This window comes from Pygocentrus nattereri, chromosome 11 (genome assembly GCF_015220715.1).
Source record: "Pygocentrus nattereri isolate fPygNat1 chromosome 11, fPygNat1.pri, whole genome shotgun sequence".
Classification (NCBI taxonomy): Eukaryota; Metazoa; Chordata; class Actinopteri; order Characiformes; family Serrasalmidae; genus Pygocentrus; species Pygocentrus nattereri.
In genome coordinates, this window is record NC_051221.1 from 41,804,632 (window position 1) to 41,825,036 (window position 20,405).

At 42.6% G+C, this 20,405-nt stretch overlaps 1 protein-coding gene across 8 annotated transcripts in view; it reads left to right on the forward strand.

Moving 5' to 3' along the window:
- The window catches only part of abcc9 (ATP-binding cassette, sub-family C (CFTR/MRP), member 9), a 62,073-nt gene that overhangs the window by 2,915 nt on the left and 38,753 nt on the right, over positions 1–20,405 (forward strand). For 6 of the 8 annotated variants that reach the window (XM_037542686.1, XM_037542689.1, XM_037542684.1 and 3 more), the window contains 12 exons: positions 49–217; positions 11,966–12,107; positions 12,887–13,008; positions 13,816–13,982; positions 14,459–14,701; positions 15,389–15,577; positions 17,393–17,563; positions 17,783–17,938; positions 19,245–19,379; positions 19,561–19,723; positions 19,844–19,884; positions 19,977–20,119. In XM_037542686.1, the coding sequence (XP_037398583.1) occupies positions 73–217; positions 11,966–12,107; positions 12,887–13,008; positions 13,816–13,982; positions 14,459–14,701; positions 15,389–15,577; positions 17,393–17,563; positions 17,783–17,938; positions 19,245–19,379; positions 19,561–19,723; positions 19,844–19,884; positions 19,977–20,119 (1,817 nt within the window). In that variant the 5' untranslated portion in view covers positions 49–72. The remainder of the gene's footprint in view (positions 1–48; positions 218–11,965; positions 12,108–12,886; positions 13,009–13,815; positions 13,983–14,458; positions 14,702–15,388; positions 15,578–17,392; positions 17,564–17,782; positions 17,939–19,244; positions 19,380–19,560; positions 19,724–19,843; positions 19,885–19,976; positions 20,120–20,405) is intronic. The other 2 variants (XM_037542687.1, XM_037542691.1) reach the window with 1 other exon arrangement.

Consider the following 20,405-nt stretch of genomic DNA (forward strand, 5'->3'; position numbering starts at 1 on the left):
ACGTTTTTCCATGGCTAATGACCAGCAATTCTCTCATCCCTGCTCCAGGATCTTTTGGCCCAGTCAGGCAACATGTCCTTGTCCTTCTGCGGGAACGATGTCAACAACTCCTACAGCGTGGAAAAGGGAGTCCTGAATAATGGCTGCTTTGTGGATGCACTCAACCTGGTTCCTCATGTCTTCCTGCTCTTCATCACCTTCCCCATTCTCTTCATCGGTATGAAAGTTTCACTGTTTTCTTAGACACCGTTTACACCTGGTCTCTTCGTGTGACTGGTATCTGGATTGTGTCCTCTTAAGATTTTAGCCTCATGCATTTAGACTTGGTTCTAAATCTGGTTCTGGTTGGTCAGACTGAAATCCGGCTACTGTCTGAGATGGAACCTTGGAGCAAATCCGTTCCTTTCTCCTGTTTGTCGGTTCATCTCTTCGGGATGTTTTGCCCAGTAGTGTCTGTCCATATTGCTGTTAAGCGTTTTTGTTTAACGTGGTGTGATTATCTTCCTCACAGGCGCAGATCACATGCCCAGTGACTTGCTGCTTGGGGAGGAGTTTCAGCTGTAGTGGGAGGGGTTTGGGTTGTCAAATGTGTCTAGAAGAGACGGATGTGTTTACGCTGCGTAACACGGCTCGTGTGGGTCTCAGACCACCTCCTCAAGTGGTTTGATTTGTATGTGTTTTAATGTATCTTGGGTGTGTTTGCACTTAGCTTTAACCAGATAAAATCCTGAAGACGTGTGAAGTATAAACAGGGTCTTAGGGTCACTGTCTTATGAATGCCAGTCTGGACAGGGTCTCCTGATATCGATAAATCATGGAGATGAAAGAGCTCATTAGTTAAAATTTGTTATGCAATTTCCCTTCTTCATTAAGATTAAGATAGCATTATTGAAAACATAAGCCATAATTACATTTGCAGCTCTTGCAATCTTTCAAATTGCAATTTTATTATAAAATCGATTAATCTTTCAGCCCTCCAATCTGCTTAATAGTTAGCTGATAGTAATAGTAAGCTGAAGCTGAAGCTGTTATATATATATTGGGGGCGGTCGTGGGCACAACACAACACAACAGGGGCTGTTGTGGGCTGGAGGTTAGGGAACTGGCCCTGTGACTAGAAGGTTGCTGGTTCAATCCCCAGAGCCGACAGCACATGACTGAGGTGTCCTTGAGCAAGACACCCAACCCCCAACTGCTCCCCGGGTGCTGCAGATAGGGCTGCCCACCGCTCCGGGCAAGTGTGCTCACTGCCCCCTAGTGTGTGTATATTCACTAGTGTGTATGTGGTGTTTCACTTCACGGATGGGTTAAATGCGGAGGTGGAATTTCCCCATTTGTGGGATTAAAAAAGTATCACTTTATTCAAACTGATTTCTTTATCATTTTTTAATTAGTGGTCACAGGACTGTTGGATAGCTCTGGTTGGCTGACTCTTCTGAAATACATGGGTATATAAAATGACCTGTTCCTTAGGAATCATAATTTAATTAAGCATGTCCATGCCCTCTAATCAGACTCTAGTCCTTTAATATGAAGTATCAGCTGAACCTGTTTGGAGTTTTCATAGATAATACAGTTGTACAATTTAGATAAGATGTTTGGCTGCCAGGTAAGTAAAGTTGCTTAATTTGTAGAATATTCATAATGTGATGTTTAGAATGTGGTTTAGTTTTATTGATGTGGTTACCAGTTACTTTAATATAGAGTAAAATCTTTGATATGTGCATAGTGGGTCACTCTGCTCAATTGCTTGTTAACGCAAATAGCTAATTAGCCAATCACACGGCCACAGCTCAGTGCATTTAGGCCTGTAGAGGTGGTCAAGACGACTTGCTGAAGTGCAGACCGAGCATCAGAACGGGGAAGAAAGGGGATTTAAGGGGCTTTGAACGTGGCGTGGTTGTTGGTGCCAGACGGGCTGGTCTGAGTATTTCAGAAACTGCTGATCTGCTGGGATTTTCACGCTCAACCATCTCTAGGGTTTACAGAGAACGGTCCGAAAAAGAGGAAATATCCAGTGAGCGGTCAGTTGTGTGGACGAAAATGCCTTGTTGATGTGAGAGGTCAGAGGAGAATGGGCAGACTGGTTCCAGATGATAGAAAGACAAGAGGAACTCAAATAACCAACCAGAATCTCTGAGGAACGTTTCCAACACCTTGTTGAAAGTGTGACATGAAGAATTAAGACAGTTCTGAAGGCAAAAAGGGGTCCAGCCTTTTACTAGCAATTTGCTAGTTACTACTAGTATTTGCATTTTTGCGATTTTTAGTTTTCTGCATAACTTGAGCTCAGCAGTTTACTTTGTGTTCCTTTACTTTGTGTAAAAATTTCATGATGAATGGATCAATAGAAACGCATCAAAATTGTTTCGTATACAATCTCTCTGCTTTAGCTTATATTGGAAGTAAAGAATGTTTTTGTCCCGTCCTGTGAAGTTACCACTTTGGAGATTTTCTTTTGGACAGCGACAGTAACCATGTTATCGTGTCATGAATTCACCGTGATTTCATACTGCTGTAACATGCATGCAGTAGCTGCTCTTTGCTTTCAGTTTAAAATGCACTATTTCTGCATTAAAACCAGAAGCACTGGTCAGCACAATAGAGCATTTCCGCGATGGCATTGTTTTCAACTGTTTGAGGGTCGCAGGACCAAAACATGATGGGAGTGCATATTATACGTGGTTCTGGTGACATCACTCATGGTAAACGGCAGAACACAAACCAGCATAGCCAGGCGCTCACAGTCTATGTGTCTGTCTTTATACAAAGACAGGAGATTGGAAATGGATCAGACTCATTTTAGCTGATACCTGATTCATTTAATATGCACGAACATCCTCAAGTGTAACTTCTGACGGTAAAACAATAGACATTCTTCTAAGGATCCCTCTGAACCCTGTCTTCTACTTGAGCATGGAAGAATATTAAGAAGCTTACAGGAGCTACTCTTTAGTGTGTATTTTATGTAAAAATAATTTTTAAAAAAGCTTTGAAAACAGAAAAAATAAAGGAAAAGGAAGGAAGGAAAAACATTGAAAAAATAGGAAACCGACTTTTCCTTTAAAATAACAATTCCAAAAGTTTGTACACACTGTCTGCCTTGATGGTCATTTAAATTTGATTTATAATATTCGGGCGGCATGGTGGGTAGCGCTGTCGCCTCACAGCGAGGAGGGCCTGGGTTCGATTCCCCGGCCGGGTGACCGGGGTCCTCTCTGTGTGGAGTTTGCATGTTCTCCCTGTGTTTGTGTGGGTTTCAGCCCAAAGACATGCAGTCAGGCCAATTGGACATACTTCATTGCCCCTGGGTGTGAGTGATTGTGTATGTCTGTCCTGCCTGATGACTGCTGGGATAGACTCCAGGACCACCCCCCCCTGTGACCCTCACCCAAAATGGATGGATGGATTTATAATATTCTGCATATCTGCAGTACTTTGAATATATTGTAGCCTACATGCAGCCCATGGCATCCAATGCAGGTAGCTTTGGCAGCTGTGGTGCTGCCAATTCAAAACATGACTGACAGATCTCATTAAAAATACAGGCCTGACATTTTGAACCTCTCTTATCAGAAGTGCAAACCTTTGGTGAGAGCTCCTGTCCTAAGGTACCAGACCACTGTCCAGGAGTTCTCAGCCCCAGTGTTAGACATGTTTAAATGTGTTCCTACTGTAAAACACCTGACGTAGCGCATGACAGGCTTCACAATCACATCATATGTTGGGAACGCACAAAAACGAGCAGTACATGGGGTCTCCAGAGCCACTGGCATAACGCCTTCTACCATAAAACTGTTAGAGAAACGTCTAGGATTGCGGTTTAATGCTGAGTTTACTTTAATGAGCAACATCCAGTAACGTCTAAAGCAGAGCATTACAGATGGGCAGTAATCATGACTAATTAGAAAGATGTAGTTTAATAGGGTGATTGGTGGGCAGATATATTTTTTGCCCTGACAAAGTGAAGAATTCACTGATGAAGTTATGCTATATTTGTGAGACGAGTGACACATGAAACTGTGTTGAGTGAACCAGATACAAGTAATGAGATTGAGGATTACACAGAGAGTAAGACAGCATCACCGTGTGTTCGGTTAGCTGTGTGTCATGACGCATATAACCGGAGGACTGGCTTGTATCGTCTAGATAATGTGGCTGTGAGAATGTATGTGTTTTCATCACCAGCAGAGGTGTGTGTGACAGTATGAGTACATGATTGAGGCACGTCAGCCGTTCCAGCGTTTAATATTGCCGTAACTTAATAACACTGTCTTGGTGTTAACCCCTAAACCTTGAGGGGTGTTATTCACTGAGTACTATGAGTTAATCAGTAACTAAGAGGGGTGTAATAATGTGCCCTAGAATTTATAAAGAACTGTGGAAGGAAAGCCCAGTCATTGAAGTGTGGTTGAGTGCATAGCAACGCTCCCCCTCCCCACACACCCCACACACCCCACACCTACCCGCTTTACTCTGATAGGATGCACCCAGATGACAATGCTTTCTATAAGGTATGACAAAATTCAGATGAAGGGGAGAGACTGAGAGCCATATTAACAAGGCAAAGTTAAAAATTTCCCCATACTGTATATTTCTATATTATCTTATATTATTCTATAATCTATAAATTGTACACCTTAATAACCATTATAAAACTGCTATGTAAGGTATGCTGTTCCAAGAGTGAGGAGTGGAACTGTTGACCCATCAGCAGGTCATTAGAGTGTAAGGGGTTAAACTTTATTTATTTATTTATTTATTTATTTAGTAATTATCGGATGGTTTAGTCAGGCCCTGCGATAGACTGGCAGCCTGTCCAGGGTGTAGCCTGCCTTCTGCCCGATGACCGCTATGATAGGTTCCATCATCCCCCCGCAACCCTGAGGGAGAAGCAGCTTAGAAAATGTGTGTGTGTGTGTGTGTGTGTGTGTGTGTGTGTGGTTTAGCCAGAGTGACATATAAAGGTGACTGAAGAGTGACACATTTTCTTAATCTAAATGGTCATTTATGCCCAGAATGCATGCAAAATACACATATTTTCCATTATTTTAATCTCATTCTTCACATATGAAAATAAATGGAACAGCATTGGGACAGGATCGCGTTATTAACAGAGACAGATACATTGCAGATCTTGCTTTTCTGGTGGCGGGAGTTGCTGCATCGAGGTGTGTAAAAAGAGGTTGTAACGGTCCAGATGAACTGTGAGATGTAGGAATCAAGCCTTATATTTTTGTTGCTGCTTAACTGAAAAAGTGTTGAGACAGCATGCAGAGTTGTGGGGGAGAAGGTGGGGTTTAGAAATGCGGAAGGTTTCCATTTAGCATAATTGTGCATGTTCATACACTGTCAGTAAGAAAGGTACCGAGCAGTTACAGGGTGCAAACAATGTAAATGGACCCTCCCAAGTACAACAATGATTTTAAGGTGCAACTGTGTACCTTAAATATGTTTATTCCTGAGGAAAGACAAATAGACCTTTTCATAACTTAATGTTTTAAAACAGAACAGTGAATGTTACAAATTTAGTTACCTGAATAAAGACACTGAAGATGTACCTTTGAGGGTACCACCACAGTGAGAAGAGGGCTACCACCCTGTTAACAGTGTGGTACCTTTTTTTTTTCTGAGAGTGTAGATCTTCGTGTTCTTAAGGAGTATTGGACTTATTTGGATATAAGTCCTTATAACTGGATACTCCTATGCCAAGTGCAGGAATGAAATGATCAAAAAGTTAATTTTATATGTTTAAAAGTCTAAATTCACATTGTTAATTCTGGATTTTTTATATTTAAACCTGAAAAAAAAACAAAGTTTTAGAAGTTTTAGGGTGCTTTCACACCTATCATGTTCAGTCCAGATATTCAGACTTTTTTTAGTTTGGTCCGAACCACAATAGCAGGTGTAACAGATACCTCTGACCACGGTCCGGGCCACAAGGACCAAAACGGCAGTTGGAATAAAAAGCAGGAGCTCGTCTGATCAGCAGATTAATTGTTCAGCCTTTCTCAGCTATTCACCCAGACCTTCCCCCACCCTGGCTGTCCCACCTCTACCTCTGGCTCATCATTATCAGGCTTTTTCGCAGACGAAGGATGAGAAAAGCAGCTCCAGATTTAGTCTCTTCATCCACCTTAAAGCCCTGTTGTGACCAACTACCACAGTTTTTCAGAAGCATCTTCAACAAAGCATTGGAACTTTGTTGTGTTCCCACAAATTTCAAAACATCATTCCAGTCTTCCAAAAAATGAACATTGCTGATAATACTAATAGACTACAGGCCAGTGGCCCTGACCTCTGTAGTTATGAAGGTCTTTGAATGCCTGGTCCTAGCCCGCCTGAAGGCCATTACAAACCCTCTATGTAAGCAGTCAATAAGTTCGAGATGAATGCAGATGAAAGGGAAAAGAGCGGGTTTATTACCACTAGGCAAAGTCGCTGTCAAAGTACAAGTGTAGGTCAAAACCATAAGAGAATAGATGATCACAAGTGTGATCATCTCACCAGGCAGACAAAACAAAAGGGCAATTCAAAAGACAAGGTGGAGATAACAGGCAAAAAGGGTCAAAAGCACAAATCCAAAATCCAGCAAACAAAGCAAAAGGGCAAGGCAAAAATCAGAGTCAAAAAACAAGATAAAGGCCAGAACAAAACAGAGCGAGGCAGTCAGGAAAACCACTCAGCAAGTTCCCCAGGGAAACAACACTTCACACTGAACCTACCTAAAGCCCGGGCTTTTATACTAAACCCTAACAGTCATGTGACAAAACCACACAGGTGCTGATCGTCACCGGTCACGTGATCCCCTTTTGACTCCTGGGCGTTGGAGTCCACGATCACACTTAGTCACTTCTCCCATGGTTTCCTGGGAATTGTAGTTCGCAACACTAGGAGAGTCCATCTGAGGCGTGACACTCTGCTGGATCCCCTTCAGCATCTCAATAGTCCTGGGACCTATGCAAGAGTTCTGTTTATAGACAGATCTGCCAGTGGATTGTGGTTTTCCTGACAAACAAGGGACAGCAGGTGCAGCTTGGAAAGCATCTCAGACCCCCAGACCCTCAGTAAAGAAGATTCGCACGGCTGTCTGTTGTCCCCCCTGCTCTTCATTCTCTACACCAATGACTGTGTCTCTAAGGAACCAGCTGTAAAGTTTCTGAAGTTGGCAGACAATTACTGTGAAGAACTGCCTACAGAAGAAAAGTAGACCAGCTGGCCTCCTGGTGCAGCTGTGATCACCTGCTACTCAGCACACGAAAACTGCGGAGATGATGGTGCATGGTGTCTTGGATCATGAGAAGTGTCTATGTGGATTCCACTGTAGAGTCACTCAAGTTCTTGGGCACCACCATGAAGTCCGAGAGGAACATGGCCATCATAGCCAAGCGTGTGCAGCAGAGAATGTTCTTCCTGGGGCACCTAAAGAAATTCAACTTACCACAGAGTCATCATCGAGTCGTCACGTCATCCATAACCATCTGGTTCGGTTCTTCCACCTCACAAGTACTAGCCAAGCTCCAGCACATAATCAGGGCAACCGAGAGGATCATCGGATGTAGTCTACCAGTGCTTTGGGACATCTACAACAGCAGGGTAATGAAGCATACTGGCAAAGTTATAGCTTAAGTAAATAAGTATAAGTGTTACTTTTTTGATCCCACAACCGGGGAAATTCCACCTCCGCATTTAACCCATCCGTGAAGTGAAACACCACATACACACTAGTGAATACACACACACTAGGGGGCAGTGAGCACACTTGCCCGGAGGGGTGAGCAGCCCTATCCACTGCGCCCGGGGAGCAGTTGGGGGTTAGGTGTCTTGCTCAAGGACACCTCAGTCATGGACTGTCGGCGACCTTCCGAACCGGCAACCTTCCGGTCACAGGGCCAGCTCCCTAACCTCCAGCCCACGACTCCCTTTTTACCCTCTTATCCTGGACATTACCTCTTCCAGTCTCTTCTCTCTGGTAGAAGATACAGGGTTATCAAAACCAGCACAGCCAGAGATGCTTACAGCTTTTCCCCAGAGCTGCAGCGCTTATTAACCACAGTGGACACCTCACACTTAAAGCTAAAAAGGACCTAACAAACCTCCAATATACAATACAGTGTAACTTCTCTTTGGCATAATGCTGATTTGCACAACTGTACAGATGTTCTTTTACAAATGTTTGTCATTGTGTAAAGTGCTGTATATAATAGCTATTATATGTCTATTCAGATCTACATATGTATAGATATACATATAGACATACACACTTCTCTTTAGCTCCTGTCTTATTGGCCCTTTATTATTACTCTTTTCCGTTTATTGTGTTTTTATTGTATTTGTCGCTTGGAGAAATCTGTTACTAATGTGTGTGTGCTTGTCTGGTCTGTTCAATGTGTTGCACGTCAAGCATTACGCACTCACCAAGACAAATCCTTAATAAAATGAAGTGAATTTGATTCTGATTCGTTCTCTGTGCTTTAGCCTCCCTCCTACACGGAAACAGTGTGTTTTGGTTGCTGCTTGTAAATTGCTGTCCAGGATGGAGATTTCAAAAAACGTATTTATTGTGTTTTTACATGAATGGATGTTTTTGGAAACATCGACATCATGCACATGTTTACTGCTGTTTGATGAATGGCAGACGCGCTTAATGGCCCTGCATGTCCAATATGGCTGATAAACGGGCTGCTTCTGTGTACTCGCTAATATCGGGTTTGATTTCACGAATTAAAAACGGTCATTTTTATCTGAAAATTGAGATCCAAGCATGTTTATTGTAGCCAAGAAGAACCTCCACTTTTTTTTGACGTTCAGGCTCGAACACAGGACGCGGTGTGCCGGACTGCCAGTTACCTGTTGTTGTGTTATTCACATCACGTGAGTGCTTGGTTGCTTCTGATTGACTTGGCTCATCTACAGGCAGTTCACAGGCTTGGCATTATTAGATTAAATTTCACTTATAACGTGAGACTACGTGTTGGCTGTGAAACACTGCAGCTCGTGCAATTATAAAAGTGCACTTTTCAAATTGCAGTTTTGAAATATAAAGATGAGCCAAGCATGAATGAATGTTACATTTGCTTGTTACTTCTTCCAGCAGTGTCTGATAGACGTAGATGCAACAGTGTATGGGACATGTTTAGATGTGAATAATATGTATAACTGATTTTGTTGGCCCAGAGAAGCCGTGCTGCTGCTGGAATGTGTGCACCAAGGGTTTATCTGTATATCGTTCAAGTCTGTTTTTACTAAGATAAGATAAGATAAGATAAGATAAGATGCGTTTGTCATTGCACAGTGTACAATGAAATTGAGCAGCAATCCAACGGCACTTCCTACATACAAAACAATTTAAACATAAGGTTAAAATATATAAAGTGCAGATTTAAGGGAAAAAAAAGGACCATAAAACTATATATTCTAAAAGTCAATAGACAGTAGACAACGCTGATAAGTTAGTCTAACAGAGTCAGATGTCATGTGATCCCCCTTATACTACTTTACACAATAAAAGTACTTCAGATTTAAGGCAGCTCTTATTAATTAGATGTGGCTCTTATTAAAAATGAAGTGTCACGCCTTGGACCAACTCGCAGACCGAAATAGACTGCATTTCCCAGACTCCTTCGGGAGATCATGTGATGGCACAACTTCCCATTGACTCGGAGTCCGAGTCGAGCTGCACCACCCACAATCCCAAGGGGGATCACATGACGTCTGACTCTGTTAGACCAACCTGTCAGCGTTCATGATCACCCGGTTACTGACTTGCTTCACCTGTGCATGTTTGTCACTTGTCCGGAGCAGATAGGCTGTAAGCCTGGGCTTCAGGCGAAGTCATTGTGAAGGATGGGCGGTTCCTCTGATTGTGTCCGCCTGTTTTCTGACCTCTGCTGGATTTCTCGTTTTCTGGTTTTGCTCGCCCCTTTCTGTACCTTTCCCTTGGACTCTCGCTGTGTGAACCCTTTTGCCTGCCCTGTGACTACGTCTTCAGCCTGCCCCTTTGCTTCTGTTTGTTTGATGCTATGATCACCCTTGTGATCCTGCTGCACCTTCTGGCTTTGACCCATGCTTGTACTCTGACTTCGCTTTTGTCCGATGAGAATAAAGCCCATCTTATTCTCTTTATCCGCACACGTGTGGATTCTAAGCGTTGCACTAAGAGGCATCCCTGAATAATGAACCGTGGTTAACCTTCAAATTAGTTTGCTTAATCATGATTTTGTATTTTTATTTTTTCCAAAAAAAAAAGCCGTAATAAAGTGTGTTATCTGCAGAAGATGTGCTAACTCATCTTCACGTAGAAAATCAGCAAACCGTGTCATTTGACCAGTGGTGTTTAAACCTTTTTGGCCACTTCAAGGGGTCATGTCAATTAATGATGAATCTGTGGATTTCAGTATCAGAGGTGCTGTGCTGTAGTGATGCTACTCAGCATTGCAAGTCAGCAGTGGAGATGATTCAGCTGAAAAACTCAAAAATGACTGGAGAGGGTCTGTGAGGTCAGAATAAAGGAAATGGCAACCAGAGAGCAGCAGACTACAGCAGCACTGTCTGTTAATGTGTATTTATCATGCTTTCTGTTAGTAAACTCTCAGCTGGACCTGGGGTGGTCGTGGCGCTGTCTAGTCTGCTCCACTGGGGCTTCAATGGGAATTTCTTTCCCTCTCCACTGTTTTTTTCCTTGTGGTCCCTCAGGGTCCTTTAATTGACTGTTCTTTTTTTTTTAAGATCTACATGGTGCTGTCTCACTGTGAGAGATCCCAAGGCTGTTTCCCATTCATTTTGTTAGCATGTCAGCCCTTGTCCTGAGGAGAAAATAAGAATGTTTCCCATCGCAGGATGTGGTCACATTTAATTATTACGTAAACAGTGAATGAGAGAATATGAGCTAGTCTGTAACAGATACAGGGCGTTATTCAGTAATTATGAGAAACAACTGCATTGTGTCATGCCTATACATGGGCTTCATCACAGCAGACAGCCAGTGGCCCTTCATATTAATGAAATAAGAAGTAAGAGGGTGAGGTTAGAGATTTACTTGTTATTTATGTGTTTTTTGTGTGTGTGTGTGTGTGTGTGTGTGTGTGTGTGTGTGTGTGTGTGGGTGTGATCCGAGTTCGAATGCCATTACAGCTTTTTCAAGACCAAGGTTTATATCCAGCACACACTACCAGTTTAAAATGTCCCATTACTAAAGTTTGCCATTACTGCATGAATCAATAAGTTTTCAATAATGTAAAACAAAAAATATATATTACCTTCTAGAATACACTGTGGTCAGCAGATCTTAAAAGATATAAAATCAAGCACATAGCCATGCAATCCCCATATATAAACATTGGCAGTACAGTGACTTTACACATAGTGCTGTCATAGGATGCTGCCTTTGCCAGTTCATGAAGTCAGTTCATAAATTTTCCATGGCTGAGCAGCTTTACACAAGCCTTAGCCCACTATGCGCAATGCCGAGCATCGGCTTGAGTGGTTTAAAGCATGTTGCCACTGGACTCTGGTTCAACAGTAAAGTTTGGTGGAGGAGGGATAATGGTCTGGGGCTGTTTTTCAATGTTTGGGCTCAGTGAAGAGTAAAAATGCTAAAGCCTACAAACACATTTCAGACAGTTATGTGCCGCTCCAACATCAGTACCTGACCCCACGAATGCTCTTTTGACTGAATGGACGCAGATTCCCACAGACACAGTCCAAAGTCTTGTGGAAAGCCTTCCCAGAATAGTGGAGGGCAACAGATTATTGCAAAGGGGGCAAGTCTATATTAATGTCCGTGGTTTTAGAATAGGATGTCCAGTAAGCTCATATGGGTGTGATGGCCCGATGTCCATGTGGTGTATTTAACATCTACACTGTAGAAGTAGTTGTTATATGTAAAATAGCAATAAGTCTAGTTCAAAACATTTGACTGATGCTTAATGTCAGAGACTAACTGTCTGTGCATGTGTGTCTGTAGGTTGGGGCAGTCAGAGCTCGAAGGTGCAGATTCATCACAACACCTGGCTGCACTTTCCTGGCCATAATCTGCGCTGGATCCTAACCTTCACTCTGCTATTCGTGCATGTGTGTGAGATCGCAGAGGGAATCGTCTCCAACACGTACGCTTTACCACACGCACACACACAAAGACACATATACAGTACTGAGCATAAGACCACCCTCCATTGATCTAGTTCCAGTCAAAACGGTATTAAGTACAAGTTATTCAGCATCAGAAAAAAGGCAGGAAAAGCGTTTAACAGATTTTTGTCCATCTTTTCCCTTTATTACAGTTTCCATTGTGATGAGATGGTTTTCAACACCTTCTGTTAATTCAAGTCTTAGAAGTTTTTAGAAGTGTGTTTTCTGCTCCTCATGATCCAAGTAATCCCAAACCTATTCAACAGTGTTGATGTCTGGACTCTGGAGTGGTCGGTCCATTGCTTAAGGGAACAGCAGCAGCTTCTTTGTTCTTGCACGGTTGTTAGAAGTCCCACTTTCTTTATATCTTTTAAAGATATTATACACTTGAGTTTTTCATTTATTTGCCTTTCTTTTCCCCTTCCTTGTGCAAATGGATTGTCTTCTATCCAATTTCCTCAGAAATATTTTTTGAAAAATGAATAACTTGTACTTAATGGCCAATTTGATTGATCATTAATTGATTTTTATAATTGATCACTGACATTTTACTGTATGCAAGAAGTAACAGATCACAAATCTAGTACTATTTCCTAAAAGTCTTTTTATCAACTGGACAAGAAAGAATACTTCTGAAACAAGTCCTGTGATTTGCCCATAGCATTACTTGTGTGTGTGTGTGTGTGTGTGTGTGTGTGTGTGTGTGTGTGTCTGTGAGTGGGTGTGTGTGTGTGTGTGCTATAATGTTTTCTATCAGGTGGATGAAGTCAAATCACTTGCACCTTTTTCTGCCTGCATTTATGGGCTTCATAGCAGCTACTACATCAGTAGTGTATTACCACAATATTGAAACTGCAAACTTCCCTAAACTACTTCTAGGTAAGTGAACACATGAAAGATCTTCATGAGCCGTGTTTTCTTAGTGTGCTTAGTGTAGTTAGTGTATTGTGTTTTATCTTAACATACTTCTCACACAGTGACTCGTGATCAATAGAAGAAACATATAAAGAGGCAGAATTACTAGAGAGTCTTTTTGGATTCCATCATAGTGTCACCTTTATTAACGGGGAGAGAGGAGGCGGACGCATGTGCTGAGATAAGCCAGATTTATTAGGGGCAAATCCAGGGTCGTGGTCAAAACAGTCCAGGGTCATATAGCCAACACGGACAGATCGGGGGACAGACATGACAACAACCAGAATCAACACATCAAACAAAGACCGGCAAACACAGGGTTTAAGTATACAGGGAAAACGAGGGACAGGTGAAAACAATCAGGGGCGGAGTTACAAAACAAGGGGCAGGACTACAGATACCAAAACAAATGCACATGGACTAAACCAAAACACGAACACATGGACAGGACTGGGAGGGGCCGATCGTGACAACCTTACACTTATTGAATTATGGTTATTTTCAGGCTGTGATTTCGGGACGTTGTACAAATTATGGGGGAAATTTTAAGCAAAAAATGACAAAAAAGCCAAATAGAAGGTGAACAATGATAGATCGTGTAGGGTTTACCAAAGGTAACCTATTAGATAGCTGAGACATATCAGATTTAGGATTAGTGTGGAAGCTCTCAGACTGCTTACAGTCCTCACCGGATCACACTATGAATATAGTTTATTCTGGTGCGTGTGAATGTCTTTGATGAGGTTTACCGTCTGTTCCTTCGACATGCAGCACTGTTCATCTACTGGGTACTGGCATTCATCACTAAAATCATCAAGCTGTGGAAGTTTGCTGAAGTAGGCTTAGGTGTGGAGCATCTGCGTTTCTGTATCACTGCTCTCCTGGTGGTGCTGTATGGCCTGCTTATGGCCGTTGAGGTCAATGTCATCATAGTCAGGGTACGTACCTCCTGGGTCACACTCAAAAGTTATAAGTAAAGCAAAAACATTTCTTTGGAATTTTTTGGGGATTTCTTTTGGTAATGGATGGGTTATATTAGATGGGCATGGGCATATCATGGAATCACTTTAATTAAACAGATTTAGGTTTTTTTTTTTTGGACACATATGCACTGACATGTCAATGTCAAGTTTGTTAAAGTGACTGATGCACTGATTCAAACCATAATTCATGTCTGAGAGAAAAACATGGATTTTGCAAAGATCATTGCAATCACAGTTTATATTTGTAATGTTTATATAACATGTCTTGCCATAAAACTTAACAAGTCTCATCGTAAAACTGGACCTGTTTTTTTTCCTTAAATACAAAGAAAAATGATGCCGGTTAAAATAAGACAAGCAGTTCATGTCCATAAATCGTTTCACTAAACTCAGTCATTCAGTTTCATGTTTCCTGTCTTCTCCCCTTGCAGAAGTATGTGTTCTTTGCCAACCCTCAGCGAGTGAAACCCCCAGAGGATCTGCAAGATCTGGGGGTGCGATTCCTCCAGCCTTTCGTTAACCTCCTCTCCAAGGCCACGTACTGGTGGATGAACCCACTCATCATCGGTGCTCATAAGAGGCCCATTGAACTAAAGAAGATTGGTAAACTGCCCATTGCCATGAGGTCTCTGACCAACTACCTCCGGCTCAAAGATGCCTACGAGGAGCAGAGGGTGAGGCGGTGGATTTGAGATCACTGTGATCACTTCTCAGATTCGTTTGTTGGTTGTGGCAAACTATGAAGACTCATGTTGCCAGATGACCTGATCTGATATGAAATGTGATGTCGCATGTAATTTTAGTGGCATTAGTGTTTGGCTGTTCAAATAGCACAAAGCCTGTGAGGCTCTTCATACAGATTATCTGCAAATCCCATCATGTTATCTTTCATTTTGTTTATAATGTAAGATTTTAAAGATACACTGTAAGCCAGTCACAATTATTACATAATCATCGTCCATCTCTTGCTGCACAATTTATCAGCCCACCTCTCCCCTGTAGCTCAACATAAAAGGACCACCTTAGGAGCACCGGTAACCAGAAATTCATAGTAGTGACACTGACCGATACTACCATGCCACTTCCATGGTAACCACTGTCACTGCTCTGCTAAGAACAGTCCACCACTTAAGCAATATCTAGCCAGTTGTGGTCCTACGGTGGTCCTTTTCTGTTGATGGTTGGAGTAGAGAGGGGCTGATGCCGCAACAGATGAGCTGCAGTAGGTAGACTTACAGAGTGCATCTATAGGGTGGATGCACCTGCTAAAATGGGCAATGAACAAAGCTTGTAGCCGTCCACACCCCATAACAGTGCTGACTTCTTTATTAGTTGCTGTGTATGTGTGTTTTGGTCCACAGCAGAATGCAGAAGACCTGGAAAAATCACCGTCCATTTGGAGGGCCATGTACCGAGCCTTTGGTCGCCCCATCCTTCTCAGCAGCACCTTCCGCTACATGGCGGACCTGCTGGGCTTCGCCGGGCCACTCTGCATCTCGGGAATCGTGGAACGTCTGGAGAACAATACAGAAGTCGTCAGAATGAACAAGGTGTGTTGGTTTGACTTGTTTGCACATGCTATGCAGCACCATCGCAGTAATAGTCCCAACTGGACTTAGCTGATGAGCTGACTCAGGTGTGTTTAATGAGGAGGCATGCTGGAGGTAATGCCCTATTCAGCCGCCTCACATGAAACTTGAAGGAACTGATTTGACACACTGACATTTAAAAACGAAACTTTTACTAAGTAAAAATAGCCAGAATCTAAACATTTGACGTATTTCTATCAGGACCAAGTTGGCAAGTAAAGAAGAGAATTAGAAGGTGGAAAGTAGGGGGACTCCAGTCCTGTACTTTTTCATTATGATGAATGTCATGACACTTGTTTTTTGTCATTACAGTTCAGTTGAAGATGTGAGGAAGGTACAGTTCAGTTGCTTGTTATCACAAATAGCTGATCAGCCAATCACACGGCCACAGCTCAGTGCATTTAGGCCTGTAGAGGCGGTCAAGACGACTTGCTGAAGTGCAGACCGAGCATCAGAACGGGGAAGAAAGGGGATTTAAGGGACTTTGAACGTGGCGTGGTTGTTGGTGCCAGACGGGCTGGTCTGAGTATTTCAGAAACTGCTGATCTGCTGGGATTTTCACACACAACCATCTCTAGGGTTTACAGAGAACGGTCCGAAAAAGAGGAAACATCCAGTGAGCGGTCAGTTGTGTGGACGAAAATGCCTTGTTGGTGTGAGAGGTCAGAGGAGAATGGGCAGACTGGTTCCAGATGATAGAAAGACAACAGGAACTCAAATAACCAACCAGAATCTCTGAGGAACGTTTCCAACACCTTGTTGAAAGTCTGCCATGAAGAATTAAAGCAGTTATTATTATTATTGAAGGCAAAAGGGGGTCCAGCCTTTTACTAGCATATAATAAAGTGGCCGGTGAGTGTATATTTTTGCAATGTCTGAAAAAAGCATTAAAAATAGGATGTACAACCAAGCCCATATGATCCCAGACCCTGCACACTTCATGCATTGATTCCTCGGTGCTGAAATTGATTTTACATAATTAAATAACACTATCAGCTTTATCCTTTCTGTATTTGACAAGTTGTTGTTGCTTTCCCACCTCCTACGTCCAGTCCGCCCAAATTATGACAGGGTTCTAGCAAAGCGTATGAGCTCATTGTCTGATATGTTATCAGTGGGAGTCGATCATCCAGCCGTGATTCACTTCTGACATCACATCCACACCATTAACAAGATTCATGGCGACAGTGCCAATACCACACGTCTAGACTTGTGTATATAAACATTTCTCACACGTCCACCGTGATGTTTTTTCCTCACTATGGTTACCACCATGTGTCATGTCATGCGATGGAAGATAAATGCCTTCATTAGGTTTATTAGGTGAAATAATAACCCTCTGTTGGGAGATACTGATACAGTATAATAGAGACTGTGATCACAGGCAGAAAACATGACATCACTATGACTGCAGACACAACTGCATAATGGGTATTGTAGTTAATTGAGTAATTTTAGTGGTTGGAGGGTCTGTTATCTGTTGAGACAGTGGGCTTAACATATTTGTGTGACGTGGAAAATTCCCCTCTCGCTTCGCACGTTCTCATGCTCACTATACAATGTGCCAATGATGTAACAGCACTGATAAACGTGTTTTAAAGAGTGGAATGTGGTGTTTCTGTGAAATCCTTTGGACTGCCATCAGTGACGTTGATGGAAATGTTTGTCTCTGTACAACTTTTTCACTTAAAGTGGAATTCAGCCAAAGTGTTTGTGTGATTTTATGGTTGAGGTATGAAGTCATTTTAATGCTTACTTCATGTGTTGGCCTGTAAGACAGAGGATCTGCCTTTCGGAGTGTTCTTCATGTCCTCCACGCAGTTGCTGCAGAACACATACGTCCTGGCTGTGCTCCTCTTCCTCGCTCTGGTGCTCCAGCGCACCTTCCTGCAAGCATCTTACTATGTCACCATAGAAACTGGCATCAACCTACGAGGAGCGCTGCTGGTAAGTAGACTACAGACTGCAAGATTACAGCAACGATATCAAGTGAATGCAGCATCATTCAGTGCAGTGAACCGTGATTTGTCTCCTCATAGTTAACGTAGAGGCTTTACTGTGCGACCAAATTAATATGGAGATTTTTTCTTTAGGAGATGCTGCCAGATTAGTTACAGTTTAGTTTCTTACTGTAAATAACGGTCACCTACGGTTGCATTTTTCCAGGCAATGATCTACAATAAAATCTTGCGTCTGTCCACCTCCAACATGTCCATGGGAGAGATGACTTTGGGCCAGATCAACAACCTGGTTGCCATAGAGACCAATCAGCTGATGTGGTTCCTTTTCTTGTGCCCAAATTTGTGGGCAATGCCTGTGCAGGTAATTGAAGTGCATTGATTTAAAAGGTCCATTTTATGCCAGTGACTTAGTAAAAGTTCTTCTGAATTTCTCTTGGACTAGTAGGGATGGTGAGTCATGTTGAAGGCCAGATGTGTGTGTGTGTGTGTGTGTGTGTGTATGTGTGTGTGTGAGACAAAGTGTGTGTTGATGCAGTCAAAGTAAGTGTTCAACCCGACATCTGAAATGAACGTTCAGCTTACAAACGCTGCAGTTCAGCACTCAAGCACTTCTTTGCGGGTCATGCCTCCATTTAGCTGCTACCACTGCTTCCATTTTCATAGGAAGTCTCCCAACTACATGCTTTGAAGACACTATAGCTCATTTATGCATGGAGTAGGTTCCACGCAAAACTGCCCACCGAATCACTGGTAATTCAAAGAGAATATGTAATCAGCTGCAACTTTAATATTTCCATCCTTTTTTGTGCAATCTTCGCTCAACCACACAGAAAGCACAAAAAATGACATAATATAAGATAAGATGCCTTTATTGTCGCTGCACAGTGTACAACGAAATCCAGCAGCAATCCAACGGCACTTCCCACACACAAACATAAGGGTAAAGTATATAAAGTGCAGGTTTAAGGGGAAAAAAAAGTATAAAAATCTTAAATATAAAGAAAAGGACTATAAAACTATATATTCTAAACAGACAGTAGACAGTATTGCACAGTCCTGGATAGCTTATAGAGTCATATAATATTGCACACCTTAAGAATTATTGCACAGAAAGAATATAGATTGCACATTTTGGGACAGTTAAGCTAAAAACATTAGATGCTATGTGCTGTAATTTACAGCTCTAATCACAGTCATCGTTTCACACCTAACATGAAGCCAATGAGAGTGAGAGAGCTGCAGACGTGGTTGTTGCAAGGAAATATTAAAGACGAAACAGGCAGCGGCTACAAGTACTGAGTTTTATTCGGTTCTTGTACACGTCGTTCTCTTCTATGCTAGATGTTTGTTCCATGGAAAAAGTCGGTTCAAGCTGCTGTCACATTTCCGTGGTGGCACTTTTATAGATTCTGGACATCTTATCTCATGTTAAAGTGATGTACACATTAATTAATTGCAGTTAAGTTGCAACAACTTATGGACCGTGACTAATGGATTTGTGGTGCCACCAGATTTAGTACAGAGATAGTTTGAAGCTAATTCTGAGCTCAGTAGAGCTACAAGTCTTCTGAGAAGGCTCGAGAACTGCTTGGATCTCCATCACTCCAGAAAATGTCGGTTTCTTACTGTATTGTCTGATAATGATGTGCTCTTTAATCCCCCCTCAGATCATCATGGGTGTGATCCTGCTGTATTATTTATTGGGGTTCAGCGCTCTGATAGGTGCGTTGGTCATCGTGCTGCTGGCCCCCATTCAGTACCTCATCGCCACCAAACTGGCCGACACACAGAAAAGCACGCTGGTAAATCTTCTTGTCTGTGTGGTCCAGTGCTTTGGAAAGGGTTCTTGCTTTTTCATCTCTAGCTTAATCCACACGTTCTATTGCAGCATATTGGATTTCTGTTATTTTTCTGTTTAAAGTGGAACTGATCTGCTTCATGGTTCACACAGAATCACACTGATCTCAATTCTGCCTCTGTTAGGACTACTCGACAGATCGCCTGAAAAAGACCACGGAGATCCTGAAAGGCATAAAGCTGCTGAAGCTGTATGCCTGGGAGAACATCTTCTGTGACAGCGTGCTTGAAACCAGGGGCAAAGAGCTGACCAGCCTCAGGACGTTTGCTTTGTACACCTCCATGTCCAGTAAGTAGGCCCAAAATGTCTTGTACTGATCGGAACTGTCTTCCCTGTAATCAATCTGACCTAATGCCATGCTTTGGAAACATTGTCATCAGCAGAAAACACATTTGTTTCTCTCTTTAGTATTTATGAATGCTGCCATCCCCATTGCTGCTGTGTTAGCGGTAAGACAGCTATGATGGTCCTCATATCTGTTCTCATATCTGTACATAAACCAGTTTAATGCCCTAAAACCTCTGAATGCATTTCCTTTTAGACCTTTGTTACTCACGCATACATCAGCCAGTCCAGGCTGAGTCCAGCCGAGGCATTTGCCTCTCTGGCTCTCTTTCACATCCTGGTCACTCCACTCTTCCTGCTGTCCACTGTGGTCAGATTCGCAGTCAAGGCTCTGGTCAGGTAATCACATCGGCATGAGTTTGGGCTGAGATCAAATATCTGTCTTTACTTAGAGGTCTACATGGGCTTGATTATTAATGCCCGCACCCACCCGCTTTAGCCTCATATCATGTTCTCCTGCGGCCGCAAAATCTAGCACACACACACACATCTGCCTACTTTGGTGTGTGGTCTTCATCTGCACCGCTTAGGCTTTATAATTTGCACTACTGGCTTAACGTGCCCATGCAACCCACTGCGACATGGCAGAACAAGCTCCAGGCCCATCATACGACTACGCACCCAG